Source organism: Anarhichas minor, unplaced genomic scaffold (assembly GCF_050575085.1).
Source record: "Anarhichas minor isolate MPS153535 unplaced genomic scaffold, ASM5057508v1 ptg000049l, whole genome shotgun sequence".
In the NCBI taxonomy this organism is placed as follows: Eukaryota; Metazoa; Chordata; class Actinopteri; order Perciformes; family Anarhichadidae; genus Anarhichas; species Anarhichas minor.
Window position 1 is genome coordinate 3,505,912 of NW_027466495.1, and position 17,965 is coordinate 3,523,876.

The 17,965-nt window shown below is 45.7% G+C and overlaps 1 protein-coding gene across 5 annotated transcripts in view; it reads left to right on the forward strand.

Annotated features, from left to right (window-relative positions):
• Positions 1 to 17,965, forward strand: part of LOC142971666 (nuclear factor 1 B-type-like) — a 63,871-nt gene that overhangs the window by 32,817 nt on the left and 13,089 nt on the right. For 3 of the 5 annotated variants that reach the window (XM_076112272.1, XM_076112275.1, XM_076112274.1), the window contains exons 3-10: positions 5,790 to 5,846; positions 7,489 to 7,557; positions 10,186 to 10,306; positions 10,645 to 10,766; positions 14,017 to 14,148; positions 14,357 to 14,541; positions 16,662 to 16,794; positions 17,121 to 17,203. In XM_076112272.1, coding sequence (XP_075968387.1) covers positions 5,790 to 5,846; positions 7,489 to 7,557; positions 10,186 to 10,306; positions 10,645 to 10,766; positions 14,017 to 14,148; positions 14,357 to 14,541; positions 16,662 to 16,794; positions 17,121 to 17,203 — 902 coding nt within the window. Of the gene's footprint in view, positions 1 to 5,789; positions 5,847 to 7,488; positions 7,558 to 10,185; positions 10,307 to 10,644; positions 10,767 to 14,013; positions 14,149 to 14,356; positions 14,542 to 16,661; positions 16,795 to 17,120; positions 17,204 to 17,965 lie in introns of all 5 variants that reach the window. The other 2 variants (XM_076112271.1, XM_076112273.1) reach the window with 1 other exon arrangement.

Here is a 17,965-nt window from a genome sequence, read left to right on the forward strand (position 1 = left end):
AACCGCACACACATACACTGTATGGCTCCTCATTGTTCTTGTCTGGGCTGGGATCCCACTTGATTCCATAAGTCTCAAAACCCTGACAGTCCTACTGTGTGTGTGTGTGTGTGTGTGTCTCTCCCCTTCTGCTCTATTGAACAAGTCTGTGGTGTCTGGCTCGGAGAAAAGAAGGCAAAATGTCATTGTTCTCGCAGACGTTTCAACTTTGCCCCTCTCACTTTCTATCTGCCTTTCTCTCGCTTTTCGTCTGAGAGTGTGTCTGTGTGTGTGTGTGTGTGTGTGTGTGTGTGTGTGTGTGTGTGTGTGTGTGTGTGTGTGTGTGTGTGTGTGTGTAACTCATCCTACTGTACCTGCATTCCCAGTCAGTGGCAGTCATTCGATAGGGTAGCTATCCGGATTACCAGGTGCTCCTTTAAGCCAATAAGAAATACTTGCCTTGTTCCAATTATGAGATAATCATTACAGTGTCACACAGTGTATAGGCACCATTGGGAGAACACAGGGAGTCACAGTTTGTCAAAGGGAATACAATACTATGCATATCTGTCTGTGCAGAGGTATCACTGATAATAGAGTTACGCGTGGAAGAGGTTGAAGAGAGGTACTCAAAGAGTGTTAGAGTTCAACACCCAGCCCTACCAAATACAGATAAAATAGTTATAGCAGGAATTTGCACCACATTTCATTTTTTACTGCTTAGCTGCAGCTCATCGTTACCGCTGAGACAATGCCACCCCAAGATGGCGTCCCATTCGGCTGCAGCGCCTGTCTTCCCTTCACCCTCGGCGCCAATATCACTTTCCTTTCGGCCAGGTCAGGTGCCAGCCCTTTGCAGAACGCCATGCATGGGTCCGGGTGAGGAGGGGGCGGGCTGAGATGCCAGAATTTGGTGTGTGTGTGTGTGTGTGTGTGTGTGTGTGTGTGTGTGTGTGTGTGTGTGTGTGTGCAGGGAGGGGTCGGCGGCGGCGGGGGGCATCGCCAGTTGGCAGGCTGGCACACAATGCCTGGCACGATAAGATCCTCCCTCTTCTGCGGGCAGATTTCCTCGCCCATATCTTTTGTTTGGCTTGTTTGGGTTGCGGCTCATCCCGATAAAGGCCACTTTGTTTAGACAACAAAGCGTGAGGGAGGGAGAGAAGAGAGAGATAGAAAGACAAAGAGATAGAGAGAGAGGGGTATTAAAAAAGGCGGCAAGGGGGCGGTGGGGGGAGAGTGCCACCACAGATGGAGACATAAAAGAGAGACGTAAGTGTTAAAAAATAGGAGATATGAGGGGAAAAAAAAATCTAGAAATTTGAAGACATGGTGTGCACTTATCGCCTGATAAGATGATATCGTCATAGATACACACTGAACAGTAGATCTACGCCGAGGCGGGTATGAAAAGATACAATAGGGGAGGGATACTGTTGCAGGACACGGACGGCGATAGATAGTGAGGAGAAGAAAGACGGGAGATCTGGAGAGGAGAGCAGGTTCTGCCGGCTGCTGGAAGCTGGCCCGAGCGGCGTGAGGTCATCGGCAAAGCTATGAGTGATAGAAACCAGGAGCAGGACACGGGACAAAGTACACACACATTCCACACCGACACATGTACAGTCATTTGCGCACACTGTCAAGACTTGCATGACCCCGTGTGCAACACACACACACAAACAAACACACACACACACCCACACAGACATATTTCGCCCGTGCAGTTCCAAGGAAGGACAAACTGGTCTCCTGCAGCAGGAAGGGAAAGAAAAGCAGGACGACACTGAGCAGAAAGTCTGCTCGGCCACATCAAATATTTACTCAGGAGCAGCTGTATTGTCGAAACATTACGCATCGGAGCTGCTCCGTAATTAGGTCGATATTTTCTGCCCCTCTCTCTGTTTCCCCAGTTCTCCCGGAGTTCCACCCCTCTCCACCTCTCCTCCACGCTCCCCTCCCCTCCCCTCAGCCTCCCCAGGCTGCTGAAATGTGTCTTGGCTCGGGACCCATTGCCTCTGGCAGCCAGAGTGCTATACATGTGCACAGAACCCCGCTCGGCATAAAATGGCTGCCAGACAGGCTTCTCCTCCTGAAATGTCGACAGCGGTATGCATCTGCAGGGTGTGCGTGTCGCGCGTGCGCACTGTTTTTTCTTCTTCTTTTTTCCGGAGGATATATGTACGTGTCTGCAAGTGTTTGCAGGCTAGGAGCGTGCACCGCCACTGTAAAAAAAAGAATAAAAAAGAGAAAGTTTCCCAAACTATGTGGCTAATTTAATCCACACTGTGTGTGTGTGTGTGTGTGTGTGTGTGTGTAGGTGTGTGTGTGTGCATGTGTTCCGCAATTTAGTGGGAGAAGAATGGGTATGATGCCAAAAAATGAGAGGGTGTGTTAGGAGAAAGTGTGTGTGAGTGTTTTAGTGATTATAAAATCCAGGTGAGTAACACACATGGGCGTGAGGAAGAACCCTCAAAAGCACTGAGAAACATTCTTGCAGAGCCAGATTTCTGTTGCCATTACCCCTAATTGCCCTAATCGTTACAGTGGTATGATAAGTATCCCACTGGACAAGAAGGTGTAAGAACTCGTGGACACGTCCCAAATACCCACAAGCCCTCTCTGCTACTTTTTTCCCTTGCATTTCTTGTTTGTTTTTGCTGAGTAACTGCAGATAATCTGATTCATATACGTGGTGCTGTTTTTTTCCCCTCTTCCTTCATGAACCAGTTTGTTTATTTAAACAAGTGGCAGGGACGGAGGGTGCCAAGAAATGTTGTTTTTGGAAAAGGGCCGCGTGCGTACGTGCGTGTTGATGTGTATGTGTGTGAGAGGGCGTGTGTGTATGTATGTATGTGTGTGTGTGTGTGTGTGTGGTGTCTAGCCCTGTGATCGAGGCCTGCCAAGCTCCCAGGGCAAATCCCAGCCTCCTCGACCGCAAATCTGTTTATTTACAGGTTACACTACTGTTTATTTGAAGACTATCGGATTGGCTGGGGTTCTGCACAGGACACCTTTTAGATACGGACACCAGGCCTCAGGCTCCAAATGTGCCACTTCTTTACTTTATCTCAGACACTTTAATGTACTGCATATTATTTTTAAATCGCAGGCAGTTTATACACTTTTAAATCCAGAATTATTTTTATTTGAGGCTTTATACCTGTTGAGGGACAAAAGTGATAAATGTAAAAGAAAAAAAAAAGTGAAGTAAATATAAACAGCACACTTGCGGCCTGACAAATGTGCAAGCGCTGCTCTAAACAATGTCATAATCACCCTGAAAGAAGATGAAGGAGCATGAAGCTGCCCTTTTCGGGTCAAAGGTAGAATGTAATGCAATAGGGGAGGTGTTTCCAGCTCCGGTGCAGGCCTGGCAGATGCGCCATATGCTCGCATCCCACCTTGAGTCATCCAGGTGGTCTCTCCTGGTGCTACAGTGGGGCCTCATGCTGGAAGATGCTGCCTGGGATCTCTAATTGCCGCCACCATCTGCTCTTTTTGTCATGGTTGCCTGTTCCGCCCTCGAAGAAGGGGGAAAAAAAAACAACAACAACCAAAAACACAGAACTCTGATCCGATCTAACCTCTCCCGCCTCCACCTTCTTTGCTCCTTCTCTCCCCTCGCCACCTTTTCAGCGTTTACCTCATCTCCACTCTCCGGTGCTCTTTTTCCTCTCCCCTGGCCTCGTTTCTCTCCCACTCAGCAGTTCTCGGGGCGCGAGCGCAGACTTGGCAGTCGTAACGAGACTGATGGATGACTCCGAGAGTGGCATGGCGGGGGGGGGGGGGGGGGGGAGAGAAGACAGGGATACAAGGCCACTGAGCTCCCTGCAATCACTTTATGGACGTGTGCTGTGCCAAATCCACACAAACCTCCGTCCGCTCACAAAAGCTGCTTTGCACACTGTGTGTGTGTGTGTGTGTGTGTGTGGTGGTGGGGGGGGAACGACAAGGCAAACTTTGCTGGGACCAGACAACATCTTGAACATGTTGTTCAAGAGTGTCCAACTTGCAATGATATGGATTTTATTATGGACACGATTAAACTGAAAATAATTTTGATAATTGATTATTTGATGAAGAGATTTTTTGAAGATAAATGCAAATAGTTTTGTCACTTCAGCTTCTCAAATTTGCAGCTTCTCTCCGTTTTATATATTTGATTATTTTTGCCGTTTTGGAGTTTGACGGGCGTATTTCATTACTTTCTGCAATCTTGTAGAAAATAATCCTTAGTTGCAGCCCTATCTGCTTTAAATATTACAACTTTTCTACGTGTGCACATGACAGATTTGACAGAGATCCCTTATAAAAAATGTGGGACTTCACGATGGGAAGGCATAAGTCATCCATATGTTTTTTAGAAAGCAGAGCGGAGGTGCATTGTGAGACTATAACTTCTACGTTACTTGTACGTTTTTAGGGCTAAGAGTACTGGAAAGAGGGGATTTTTTTATTTTCTTCTTAATGTATGGTCCTGTTCCCTCCCTACTTTGTCATTGTTGAGCTTCGGCCAAGAACATTCTGTTTTTGCAGCGCTGTTTAATAGTCAAATTTAGGAGAGGGGGGAACAAGAGAGAGAGAGGGAGAGAGACACAGAGAGAGAACAAGTAAGGGATAAATCTTTCAACTACTTTTCTTCTCTCTCTCCCACCCCACCTCTCCTTCCCTCTCTCCGTTGCCTCCGTAACACGGCTCATGAGAGCTGCGGCAGGAAAAGGGGTGTTGTTGCAAGGCGAGGGTATCTGAGTTCACTGTCTCCAGCTTCTTGTCTCGGCTCTCTCGCGTTAAAGACGTAGAGGACACTCTCCCTTCTGGTTCTCATTGGGCCCTCTCCGTCTCAGGGCGTGTGTGGGCTTTGGCCAGTTTGGGTCATTATGGGGGTCCACTCAGACGCTGTCCGGCACCGTTTGGCACGGCAGTAGTTCAGTGCTACTTTCAGTCAGTTTTTCCTCCCAACACGAAACATACAACGCAAAGTACGCACAGATTGATATCTGACTCTGATGAATACAGTTCATTTTGATGTTTCACAACTTTTGCAGTTGCGTGATATAAAATGAAAAAAAAGGCTCATTTGCCTTGTCAGTCATCAATCAGGGCAGCAAGCTTCGAGGTAAAATACGTCAGTCCAGGCCATCTCATACCAAAGTCTGCGCGCTGTACCCGATGGAAAGAATTCCACTCATGTTTCCTCGTAATTCCCCGCCCCTCCTGTCCTCTCTCCACGTTTTGTTCTGTACTCGTACCTTGCACAGCAGGACCGAACACATTCTGCACTGCCCTCTCCCCCCCCCCAACACTCCCTTAGCCCCTTTGAAAAATTACCCAGAGGTCTGCTGGTAAAAAACTTTTAGGCTATCCAGTGTCAGACAGAGAGCTCTTTTCTTCGGTCTGCCTTCCCATTAATGATAATGCTGTTCAAACAAAACTGTCTTGTTTAATGTACAGTGGGTATGCTCGCCTTGACTGCTAGATAAGGAAAAACATTAATGCATCAGGAAGTCCTGAGTCCCCTGAAATGCACTTTGTCTTTTTGAGTGTCTTGACAGAAGTTGTTCCTTAATTTGAATTGACCTCAGTGAGTTTGTGGCTGTTGAGAGACAAACTGTAAATCAGATTAAAGTTCTGATTCACTTATTTTTTAATTACAAGTTACAGGATACAGTCTCCTCACCCAGCCACCAGGTGACATTTGCTGGAAATAATCAATGCTGACAAGAAACCAGTGTTTCAGTAAGATCTCCTCCTGCTTTACTAAGCCCCCCCCCCCCCCCCCCCCTCCCTCCCGTCTCTCTGTGTGTTTGCAGACTCGCGGCAGTCAGGAAGTCCCAGTAACAATGAGCCAGGCAAGAACCCTCTTCCAGGTATGTACAGTACCAGTCATCCTCCCTCCTCCCTCCTGTCATCGCTCTATTGTTCCTCTGCAGCTTGCCCTCTGTACAGCGGCCTATGTACACCGTCGCTTACCTAGTTTCAATAGTGTTGATCTGCCGTGAACTCAGTGACTTGCAGTCAAAATAGCAAATCCCTTACTGTCGAAAAACAACCCCAAACAAAACTGTACTGTACTGCCTTAGGTTCATACCATGTAATACCTTTGAAACAACAACAAAAAGAAAATTTTATTGGATCATTCAATTTGAATCGTCATCATCCGAGTGGCAACATCCAAAACGGCGTAAAAAAAAAAAAAAAGAGACTGGAGTGAAAACATTGCAGCAGATTGCACCTTTCGGCTGGCAGCTGAGTGTGTCATGGTGAGCCAGCTGTAGGGAATATTCTCCATCAGCGCCGCCGTTCCCTTGGACTGACCTGCACTGTGTCGTCACAACATTGGAATGAAAATAGTTTGAGAAGTATAATTAGTTGTCTACCTCAAGAGCTGGTTCCGCCGATTCACGTGCCAAGGAAAACATGCTAGCGAGCCAATGACTCAAGCCTCGGAGGCCCCCGGGCAGTGGCATGGTCCCCTGCGAAAGCCGTTGGCTCACTGGAGGCATGAGGCTTTGTAGGTGCCAACCGAGTCCGCCCGCCTATCTTTCTGGCACGGGACAGAGTGCCCTTGGCATTGCATCAAAGCCGAGCTTGGGTCATTTGGGTGTCAATAACTTGTCTGGCTATTTTACGTGTTTGACCTATAGCCTCTGGTTAGTGTTGCTCAGTCCTGGGCAGGTTATACAGAACACTGCAAACAATATACATTATAATTACTTGGTCAAAAAATACTTTTCGGAAAATTATAACCATGAATATAAATATAAATACTGCAGTTAATGACTTTTTAAGGTGGATGTTTATTGGTGTGATACGTCTTAGTGTAACGGTGTCAATATTGACAGTTATGAAGTTTCGCTAGTGTATCTGATCGAATGGGCCGCGCCTGCGGCTCAGCGTGGGCTCATTCATTGTGCTCTCAGCAGCAAGAATGTCACTCCCTCCTCCCCACACACCTGTCCTGTCACTCTTAACCGCACCGTACACATAGACTTGCTGCTGTTTGTTTGAACACTTCAACTGAAAAAGTACAGCACAGTAACTGATTTTCTTTTTCTCATAACGCACTCATTTTCAAGTCAACAATCCACAGCTCAAATCTCATGGAAACTAAGACCCTAAGACTACAGAAAGACAAGCGTGAAAAATACTTGATGTGGTATAAAACTGATGAATTCTCCTTTTTACCATTTTTTAAAATGGGTTGCAATCCCTGTGTGGTGATCTGTACCTGCGTATTTATCTCGTCTTTGAAGTAGTCCACTTGTTCGTGTGAGACCTTTGTGCTCTTTTCTAAATCTAACAAACCAAAACGGCCGATCATTTTCAATCTTCATACAAAATGAAGCAGAATGATTGAGAAGAGTTGGAGGACCTATTGACCTCAATGCTGCTGTTGATTTCACATTCAAAGAACGTCATTATGAGCATTTTTCAATTGGTATGAAAGTGTTTAATGAATAACAAAGCATGACTGTGATAATGATGTTCTGTATGTCCCTGTGTCTGCAGTCTACTTGGAAGACAGCTTCATCAAATCAGGAGTCTTCAGTGTTACAGAACTGGTGCGAGTGTCCAGAAGTAAGTACATACAGTAGCCGCCGTCATATTGTCATGTTGCACACAGGTTAACTAACCTGCACACCCACACAGGTGTGTTCAGGTATTCCTTCACTTATCACTGATTAGACCTCTGCTCACATTGATGATAAGCGGCGCTTCGCTGGGAATCACATCAGGACAAAGTCCATGTACTTACAGGAATGTTGAAGGTGTAAGTTTCCCTGTCCTAACAGGTGCAACCTAGTTAAAATGAGAGTCAGGGAGAAGTCAATCAATCACAGTCTGTACACGCCCACACGGCCTTAAGAAGAGGTCTAACCGGGTAGCTGCAAACACCTTTAGGTCTGCCTTAGTTTTGCTCGAACGCAGACCGATGTATTTGCGTGTTTACATGTAAACAGAATCTGTAACTCGCAGCTTTTTCTACAAATCCCAACCTCTGTGTATTTACTGAAATCCACAATACAACTGTGGCATGGCAAATCCAGTTTGTCCGGTCTGTCTGTATGAGCCTGTGTGCAGCTGTATAGACATGTTTGCCCTCCGCAAAGCCGTTAAACGGTTGTCCCTCCAGCAGTCCTCTGATAACTGAAGGCTCCCCAAGGCGTCCTTTTCCTGTACTTTAGCTCTGGAACATGCCTGCCAGTGCACAAAGACTCCAGTCACCCCCAGTAACCTGTGTTTAAGAGGAACATACCGGTGTCATGCTGTCTGTGTGTACCAGTCTATTCCCATCTCATGTGAGACTCAGAGTGGTGTGTCATTCCTGTTCAGTGCTGCGGTCTAAAGTAGGTTTAGAGTGGGTTTGAAATAAGTCAGGTTAGTCTACAGAGAGTTATTTGGCAACTATTTTGATGATCACGATTGTGATTGTGAAATTTTGTTTTGGTCATTCACATGTTAACGTATTGAGAGCAACAAATAGTGTTTAAAGCGGACCTTTGTTTCCGTTCACCTGGCGTGTCAAAGTGTTTCTGATGTAGGAAACATGGACCAGGTTGTCTCTGCTGTCTCATACATTAAGCTCTGAAAGGCAGAACCTACTCATTTCGATGCTCTGAGACTGACTGTCCTTTGAAAGGCTGTGTTTGTGTTTAGCGTTTAATTTGCCCCCTGACCAGATGGCTGCTTGCGGTGGTGTCTTTGCTCTCATGTGACCGAGCCCGGTTTCACTAAAGCCAACTGAAGTCGAGCTGGAATTTTAAAAAGGTCGACGGACACACAGGAATTGTCACTCACTCAGCCGTTCACTCCCTGGGAAGATATCTAAGCAGCCGCTCGTCCGTCATCGCGCCTCTCTCCCGACTCTCCGGCCCGCTGAGACATTCTTTGAAGTCCATCAAAGGGGGCTGCGGAGTTCAAGGCTGACTTGGAATCTAGCATTTCGACGGGGACACTCATTAATACAACAGGAGCCTCCACTGCAAGTGTAAAGACATTTTGTCAACCGAAAATGTGGACATGCACAGGCAGATGAAACATTACATTTTCCCCTCATACAGAAAGACAAGGTACTCCGCTAAAAGAAGCACTGCGGGGCAAACGCTGCATCATTGTTTCATTTACAGTTTTTTTTTATCGTCTTAAATGAGATGACAGGCAGGGCAGCCAAGTGCCAAGAAGAGAGACAGTAAAGAGAAACCAGCTCAGACAGAAGTGGTTGGGGGTATCCTCATCCATGAATGAAAACAAGAAAAAAACCAAAACAATGGTCTTGTATTCGGCGTCCTCGGGCCGGATGCATTCCTCCACAGGCAGCTCGGTATGGGTAGCAGCGGGTAGGGGCCTTTGCCAGGGCTACAGTGGGCTGCCAGGGCGGAGGCTGGCGGAGGGATCGTGCCAGTGGTGAACCTCAGACCACAACAGACGGCGCCACACACTCCATCCTCTCATCGACTCCTAACCAACCAACCAACCGCTCGAGCCGCAGGCGGCCTCGCGGGCCACACGCTGAAGAGCGAGAGGCGTGTGGGAGACAGAGGAGAGAGAGAGAGAGTGACGATGGGTGGTGAACTCCTTTTGTTCTGTAAACACTGGCGCGGCCTCCCTTGAAACAATATCCCTCACCTTGACCGCAGTGAGAAAAACAACACCTTTCCCCACTGTAAATCACTATGTCAGGAAACTGCTGAGTGTTGCACTGGACCGTAGAGAAGAGAAGAAAAAATGTTGACGATTGCGAATTCAGTTTTGACAACAAAAAGGCCTTCTTTTGGTGCTATTAGCTATACAACACGGTTGTATTACTGCTGTATGTCTAAATATTTAATGTATATTCAGTGTGTCTTCTTAGTGCCACATATAAAACTTAGCTGCTGTAAACATTCTCGTGAAAATGTCCTTACCTGCAGCAACAAGCGCGTTGGGAAGCATTGACTTGTTAATCAGAGTGCTCAGCAGAAATGCCTGTGATGGTCAGACAGTTAACCTGTGAATGGGGAGCGCTTAATTTGATACACAGGGCCTCCAAACACTAAGCGTCAATAACAGTCAGTCAAGCTATCGTGCAATTAATTGTGCGCCTCTAGATGCGAGTAGAGGGAAAGACGCAGCACTCAGTCTGACAACACTGCTGACACTGGACTCCCTCTTTGCAAGTGATTACAGAGTAACTGTCTCTCTTTGTTTTCTCTGTGTCCTCTGCAGTGCCCATCACCCACGGTGCTGCGGTAAACTTCTCCATGGCCGACATGCCCAGCCAGCCCTACTATCATGACCTGAACTCCAGCGTGGGGCTGCACCGCTCCCTGTCCTCCCCTCCTGGCAGGTCAGTGGAAGTTACAGCGACGAAGCCCTTTTTGGGCAAAGTTGGGGGAGGAAAAGACTTTCTATTATAGCAGTGACATTGTGTATTATTATCAATACAGAAGAAATATGGCTCCTAGTATTAATGCTAAGCTAAGCTAACCATCTCCTGGCACTAGCTTCATCTTTAGCACACACATATGGGAGTGGTATCAATCCTCTTGTCTAACTCTTGGCAGCACCGTGAACATGTGTATTTCTCAAAATGTCAAACTCTCCTTTGATTTTGTGATCTTGAAAGTCATAATGCCAAAAAAATGACTGGCTCTGCTAAACTATGAAATTGGCCGTGTCCCACAGCAAAAGGCCCAAAACCGTCAACATGGAGGAGAACATGGACACCAGCCCGACAGGACCTGACTTTTACTCGTCACCCAGCTCGCCAGCCAGCAGTCGGGCCAACTGGCATGATAGAGAAGGAGGTGATTTTCCTGTTCTTATTTGACCACCTTTATCCACTTATGGGATTTTTTTTTATCAGGCTTGGATGTACTTTGTCAGTAACACCCTCCAACGCATTCACACAGTTACACATACGGGTTACACAGAGTCGGGGAGCAGCCCTTGTGCGACTACAGGCTCTTGCACAGTTCGCCGCTGCGCAGCAGCATGTTGACAGGATTTAACGAGGGGTAGGAGAGCATTACCCGTTTCGCCCTCATCGCATGCAAATAGATTTGATCAAAGCAGACACCTCACGACGCTTTTGAACAGCTGAACTCCCTTTAACGCTCAGCCTTGTCATAAGCTACTGTACATCAATGCCGCCAGCCGTTTCGTTGCAGACGAACTGCATCTGGTTTCTCTGCACATGAACCGGTTCCACCCTCTTAAAATACATACCATGACAGAGATAGCCCCAGGCATCGCCAGTCATATAAGTGTTTGAACCCATTTCAACCGCTGTCTGAATGTAAATCTGATCGCTCACACCTGTCGCTTACACAAGACAAACATTGGATCCCAGAATGCAGAGAATCTGAGAACAAACTGTTCCAGCTGAAGTTCACAACTTGCGTAACGGCACTCCGGTCATTTTAATGGCTGATACATTGAGGTTTTACATTCATACGAGTGCAAAGTTGTGAGTGTTCAAATGTTGGGTGTATCATTTTTCTTCATATGCGGAGAGCTGAAACACTTTTTGGGTGGCGTTGATAGAGGAATGCCTTCTTACAAACGTCATGTCGAGCTATTAGACCTGCAGGGCAAACGTGTCAGATGACTTCTCATCAGGAAATCAGGCTGTAGATCTTGGCTGAACTTGAGAGGAATCTCCCCGTCAGTAGAGTTTTGATGATCATGTGCCAACTTTAAGGCACAGGACTAGTTGGAAGGGAATTAAGAAATAAAGCTCACCTAATGAGCTCATGCGTAGGGCTTACTGGATCTGGAAAAAGAAAAAAAGAAAAAGAAAAGGGAGAGCCGCGTGTAGCGAGAAACAAGCTGTCCTTCGTGCTCGTTTCTGCGTGCGAGAGAAAGCGAGATCCTCGCGGGACAGCTTGCATGTCTCATTACGTTGTCTCCTGGTGCAGAGCAGAGCCCGTCACCCTTTTAATTAAGGCCTCACTGTCCCGTGTTTCCGGATCATTCTCACTCTCTGCTGACTTCTCTCTACACTCTGCTGCCCGCACTGCCTCTGGATTTTACTGGGTGGTAGGAAACGTTTTGTTGGACTAAGTGATTAGAAATAAAATGTCCCACCTTTTTTTCTCTTACTGTGGTTTTAGTTTTAACTTTGTAAAACTCCTCGTTTTTTGTTTCTCTACCAAGTCCTCGTTTTTTTATATAATAGGCTGAGAGGAAAACACCAGCTGGCACAGGAGAGACACAGCACTGGTGGGATTCAACCACAGCCCAATGTGGCTACGGGAAAATGTAGCCTGTCCCTTTGCACAAGGCCTGAGAGTATTGCTCTGCGTAAACTTAGATGCTTTGGGGCGAGGAGAAAGGGAAAGCAGTGGGTAGGAAACTCTCCAAAGACAGCCATTATTCTGTCAGGAGAGAATAAATGAGAAGTGGGGTGATATTAAACCCATATGAGGCCTCTCGAGTGCCAAGCGGTCATTTCTCGCACATGGTTGTCGTTCGACAAAACCTCTCCATGTAGAAGTAGAACTTGTTTCTCTCTTTTCTTTCATTAGGGAAAGTACTGCATGAATTAAGACCTTTTTTTTTGAGGATTTTTTTACGTGAACGTACACATTCACAACTGGGCTAAATGCAAAAAGAAAGAAAAATAGCTTTGGACTTTTTATTTAAACTATTTAAAGTGTAATTTCTGGTAATTAATTGTTTAGTTTAATTTCCCCAGGCGGTGCAGTCGATTCCCTGAAGGATTTAATTAGCACAAGAGAGGAAAAGCTGAATACCTTCACCACAGAAAATATTTCCTATTTATACATGGAAACATTTCGCAGTGATCAATCTTCTCTTCGGCATTTCTCCCTCTGACACAAAAATGAAAGCACTTAAGCCTGTATCCTCTTGCAACCTCAGACTGGGAAATCCCCCTGAATTCCAGCCACCTTTGTCGCTCTCTTTCTCTGGAGAAGACTAATTTTCACCCATCACTCGGGTGGATCCTTCCATGTCCTCGGAGGGGAAAAGGGGCGGTTAATACTACGGGAATGACCCAACAACAGGGTTTATAGAGCTTATTTTTTGGGGGGAATCTGTGACAGACCAGAAAAGCACTTGACGAATGTTCATCTCGCATATTTGTTATCACGTTCCCCTCAGACACCTTGTCTTAACACGGAAAATTGAAAAAATACGCACCGCCGTGACAGCAGAACATTGCTCATGACAGTGTGGCGCAGCGTTATTGTGCAACTTTAAGAGTTTGTGCGCATACTTTTAATTTATAAACCGACACTCATTTTTCAAACACATCTCATGTCTTCTGCAGAGCCTTCAGGATTATTCATGGGGAATTACAGTACAGCTTGTCAGACACCGTGTAAAGGCCGAGGCGAGCAGATGTTACAGTGTAATGTTCTATTTAAGATTACGTGAGGGTCTCGAAATTCCTCAATCCCATTTGAGCGACCGGCTGCTTTTGCAACTGTGCATTCGATCACTGGATTTAATTGTCTGCTCAGACTTGACAAAAGCCGAATTTTCACAGGACTCGTATTACTTAGGGATGTCCAGTGATTTGTTATGATTCCAGAGATGATGAGTGATTTTGACCCTTTGCAGTGCGTCTCTAATTTGCAAAATACATGTTCCATTTTTGTCTACTGCATTCGCTAAAGACCACTTGGTAATACTAATCCCACGCAGATCAAATTCTGCTTAATTTCAACCGTAATTCATTTTTGGCACTTAATTCCTTTCATTCGTAGAGAAATGGAAGCATTAGTGGAAGCTGGAGGGAAAAGGTTTTGATTCATTTTCAGCCTATTTATGCCAAAAAAAAAAAAGTTGCAGTGTTTATTTCTGTGCACCGGTGATGCCATTTTATTTCATTTTCCTGTAAAGAAATGTTAAACACGACACAGAAGCTGGAAATATTGCTGCCATCTGGTCGTGTGCAAATATGCTGAAAGAACGGATCAAAGACTTTTAAGAGCCTAGATAATCAATAAGGCATGTAGAAACGTCCTGACCTTGAGCATGCAGTCATTTGTTTGTGTGTGCTTGTGTGTGTGTTTTTCCCACTAGCAGACATGTCCTCTCCTACCATGAAGAAGCCAGAGAAGCCGCTGTTCAGCCCCACCTCCCCGCAGGACTCCTCACCACGACTCAGCACTTTCTCTCAGCCTCATCACCCAGGACTAACAGGTGTAGGACACAGTGGTGAGTTACCGCTGACTTTAACCACCAGCTCTCTCTCTCGCTAAATCTGGAGTTGTAATGGACTATTCCCTCATAAACACGGTTGGGAAAAAAATCGATGTCGATACTTCATTTACCCTCTCAGATCAATGATGATCGCTTTATCTTAACCCTCACAAACACTCAATCTTCATCATCCTCTCAACTCCTCTGTCCGTCTCTCTTGCAGTTATATCGACGAGGAGCCCCCCTCCACACTCGCCCCTGCAGTTCTCGGCATCGGCTATCTTGCCCCCGGCGCCGTCGCCCTACTTCTCGCACACCACCATCCGCTACCCGCCCCACCTCAACCCAGCCGATACCCTCAAGAGCTACGTGCCGTCATACGACCCGTCCAGCCCGCAGAGCAGCCAGGTCAGTGATTTCTTTTTCGTCTTTGAAGAAGCCGAGTTTGTTGGCCAGACGTCGGGAGGCTGGTTTGGCAAGAGTTTCGTGGCCTGAAGTAGTCTTTTGTTATCTTGTTTGGCTCTATTCCCATCTGACCTAAGATAAATTACAGCATGCATTTGTCATTATTTCATTACTGCCTCTTTGGACTATTTGTAAGTCGAGAAACATCATCCTGTTTTGCTTGTTGTTGTTTTTTCTTTTATCTGAAACCTGCTCCTGGTCATTCATTATGTCATTAGAATGAACTGCTTTTTCTCACCACTTTTTTCCAGAAAGTCTGAAAAGAAGAATCATTTTACAAACCCCAAATAAGACATTTTCAACTCTTAAACCTGACCACAGTATATATTTATAATATTGGTCAGAAACCTATAATCACAGAAGCAAAGAGTTAAGTAATTCGATTAATTCACGGTGAATTAAATCACAGTTAAATCATTTTTCAACCCCAGACTGAACTTTGCGGACCACTTTATGTGACAGAGAAGCATATGTTTTCTGTTTGATATAACGCTCATGGCAAAGGTTATAGTACGCTCTCTGCCTTATATTTGTAGTCGTGCTAAAAAAAAACAGCTCAACATAAAAAAAGTCAACCAAACTGTTGCAATCGCATTCACACGTGACGTACAAAACTGTATCAGGACATCGTAGTAAATCAAACAGCTTAGGGCTCTTATATATTCTGGGCATTCACTGCAGCCAGTGTGTTGGAGAGAGAGCAGGCGTCTCTATAGATGAGAGAGCCGTGTGATATTTATGTGAGTTTTATATCCCCGCTGTTCTCACTGTAAACAAAGGCCTCGTAGACGGCTCCATCTCCAGAGCAGGGAGCGGGCTAGAGGGGTATGGGGGGGGGGGGGTTGGGGGAGAGATTGTTACTCTAGAGAAAAACCGCGGGGAATGATAAAGGTTGTAAATATTTGCCGTTGCCGGGGCCTCGACTCTTGTGCAGAATTAACTGGCCCTCTGCTGGGGTGCTGGAGAAAGGAGAAGAGGGGGTTAGTGGCGGGCTAGTGAGGTAGGGGTCCGGTAGGGAAGAGAGAACGCTGGAAGACCAGTTGGGGCCGGGGGGGGGGGGGGGAGGCTCAGCAAATAACAGCGCTTATAATCCCATGGCTGAGTGCCAGAATGTTTTTATGCTTGCTTTAACGCAGATTATATTACACTCTAATTAAACATTCTATTCACGTGGAAGGGAACCCTGTGGACACAATTCTTTTCCAAAAAGGCCTGTTTGAGTTTTGAACATGGGGCGGCCCTGAAATGAACGCCCCAGACAGTCTCCTGCCGTCTGCAAAGAGTAGCTCCACACTAGCTTCCTTTATTTCTTTCTCTATATATATAGTGTCGCTGCCTCGCTCTCTGTACTCGCACATTCACGCCATTGTAACAGGTCCCTCCACAGCTCTCTCAGTCTTTTCATGCCCCGAGTCCTCCTAAACTTCATTTATGAGCAGCCATTAAAATCATTGTTTAAAATCATGTAGGAAATCCATCGTCAGTGACTGAGGATCTATTGTTGCTCTTGCCCCCCTACCAGAGTTTTAGTAATAACTGTGACAATACAGCGACTGAAAGTACTTCAAATCTTTTCCTCAGATGGAGCATTAAGTGCAAGAGTGAGCGGTCTAGTCACCTTTTGTTGTTGATTTTGTGAGGACAAAACCGAGCAGTTAAGAGGAACTAACTGCCCCAGAAACAAGCCTCGGACATTCAGTTCCTTTAGTGCTAACCGTTTTGGAAAAGTGTTGTTTGTTACATGCTTGTATTGTTTTATTGAGATCGGCCCGACTGCACATTTACAAGCAAACAGGAGCTTGTAAACACAAGTGACTGGACACAGTTTGCCTGTCCTCCTATAGGCAGTTCTTGCTTTTGGAGCACCTTTAGCTTAATTCACCATACCTGTTTTTTTTATTCTTGAAAACATAAGCAGATATTAATATTTAACTTTTCACGACAAAAGCTGCTTAACCACAGAGATGGAGCAAGCCACTCCGCATGTTTTGCACGAATATATCATTCTATAAAATCAAGCGCTCATGTTGAACAGTGTCTTGTTGTCTGTACCCCGACTGCAGCCTAACAGCAGTCAGGTCGGAAAGGTCCCAGGCCACTTCACCCCAGTTCTGGCTCCCTCCCCACACCACGGCGCTGTGCGACCCGTCTCGCTCTCCATGCCAGACACCAAGCCCATCACCACATCCACAGAAGGTGAGTCCGTAGCATCCTGTACTGATAACCCATACCCATTACCTACTGCACACCTTGAGTAAACACCTACGTCAATAACCAAATAGTATTTATGAAAAACGATCGCATGCTTGTCGAAAAAATGTCCAAATGGCTGAAGAATGGGAGTGTGCCCAAAGTTGAACGTTGTGAGACTCCACATGCACTTCACTGTTGGTTGTTTGTAACGTTGTCAAACGACTGATGGTACGCCAATGTGGATAAAAGCAACAGCTCCGTGTGAATTCCTGAAATGCAAATTGTAATGCAAGCATGTATTTGTATTTTTGTGATGGCATGTTACCCAGGCTACTCAGCCCCTGGCACCCCGACGGCTAACCGTTTTGTAGGCCTGAGCCCAAGAGATCCAGCCTTCCTCCACCAGCAACAGGTGAGATCTCTCTCCGCCCCCCTCCAGAACTCACCTCACCTGCTCCTCTTATCCCTTCATTTTCTGTCCCCCATCTCCCCGAACATCAGATGTGAAATCCCTGCCCTCTGCAAAAACCTGTCGCACTCTGAATTTGATCCTCCAGGCGCTTCTAGATCAGATCAGAGCACTCATAGGCTGAGGTCAAGCATAGCATTCAACTACTGGCATAAAACATCAACACGGTTTTCAGACCTCAAAAGGATTGAGCCTTCACACAGCTAAAAAATGGCAGGTTTTAGTGATAATCAAATATATATTTTGCTTTCAATTCAATGCAGTTCTGTTTTTTTTACAGCTATGTTAGCTGTTTTAGTATTAACACTTCTGATGGAGTGTTTGAAAGATCCTAAATGACCTACAATTTAATATTCCCAGTTAATCCACAAGCTGAATTTGAGTAGATTATATCCATTTTATATTGCAATTTTTTTAAGAAATACACGTAAGCAGTGTAGAATTCACCTCTTGTCAGTAATCCATGCAGATGTATCTAAAAAAAACAAAAAAACAGCTCTATTACATTTTCTCTTGAATCTGTAGTATTGATTATTATATAAAATATCATTTTGAGTGTGTGTGAGGGTTTAAAACCTACAGTCTAGCATAAAGAAAGGCATCGAATTCCTTCGGTTTCTTTCAAGTAAGTCAGGAAATCCATTGTCATCGTGTGGCCACCACTCAGAAGACGGATGGGACATGTGGGTGTCTTCGAGAGTGTAA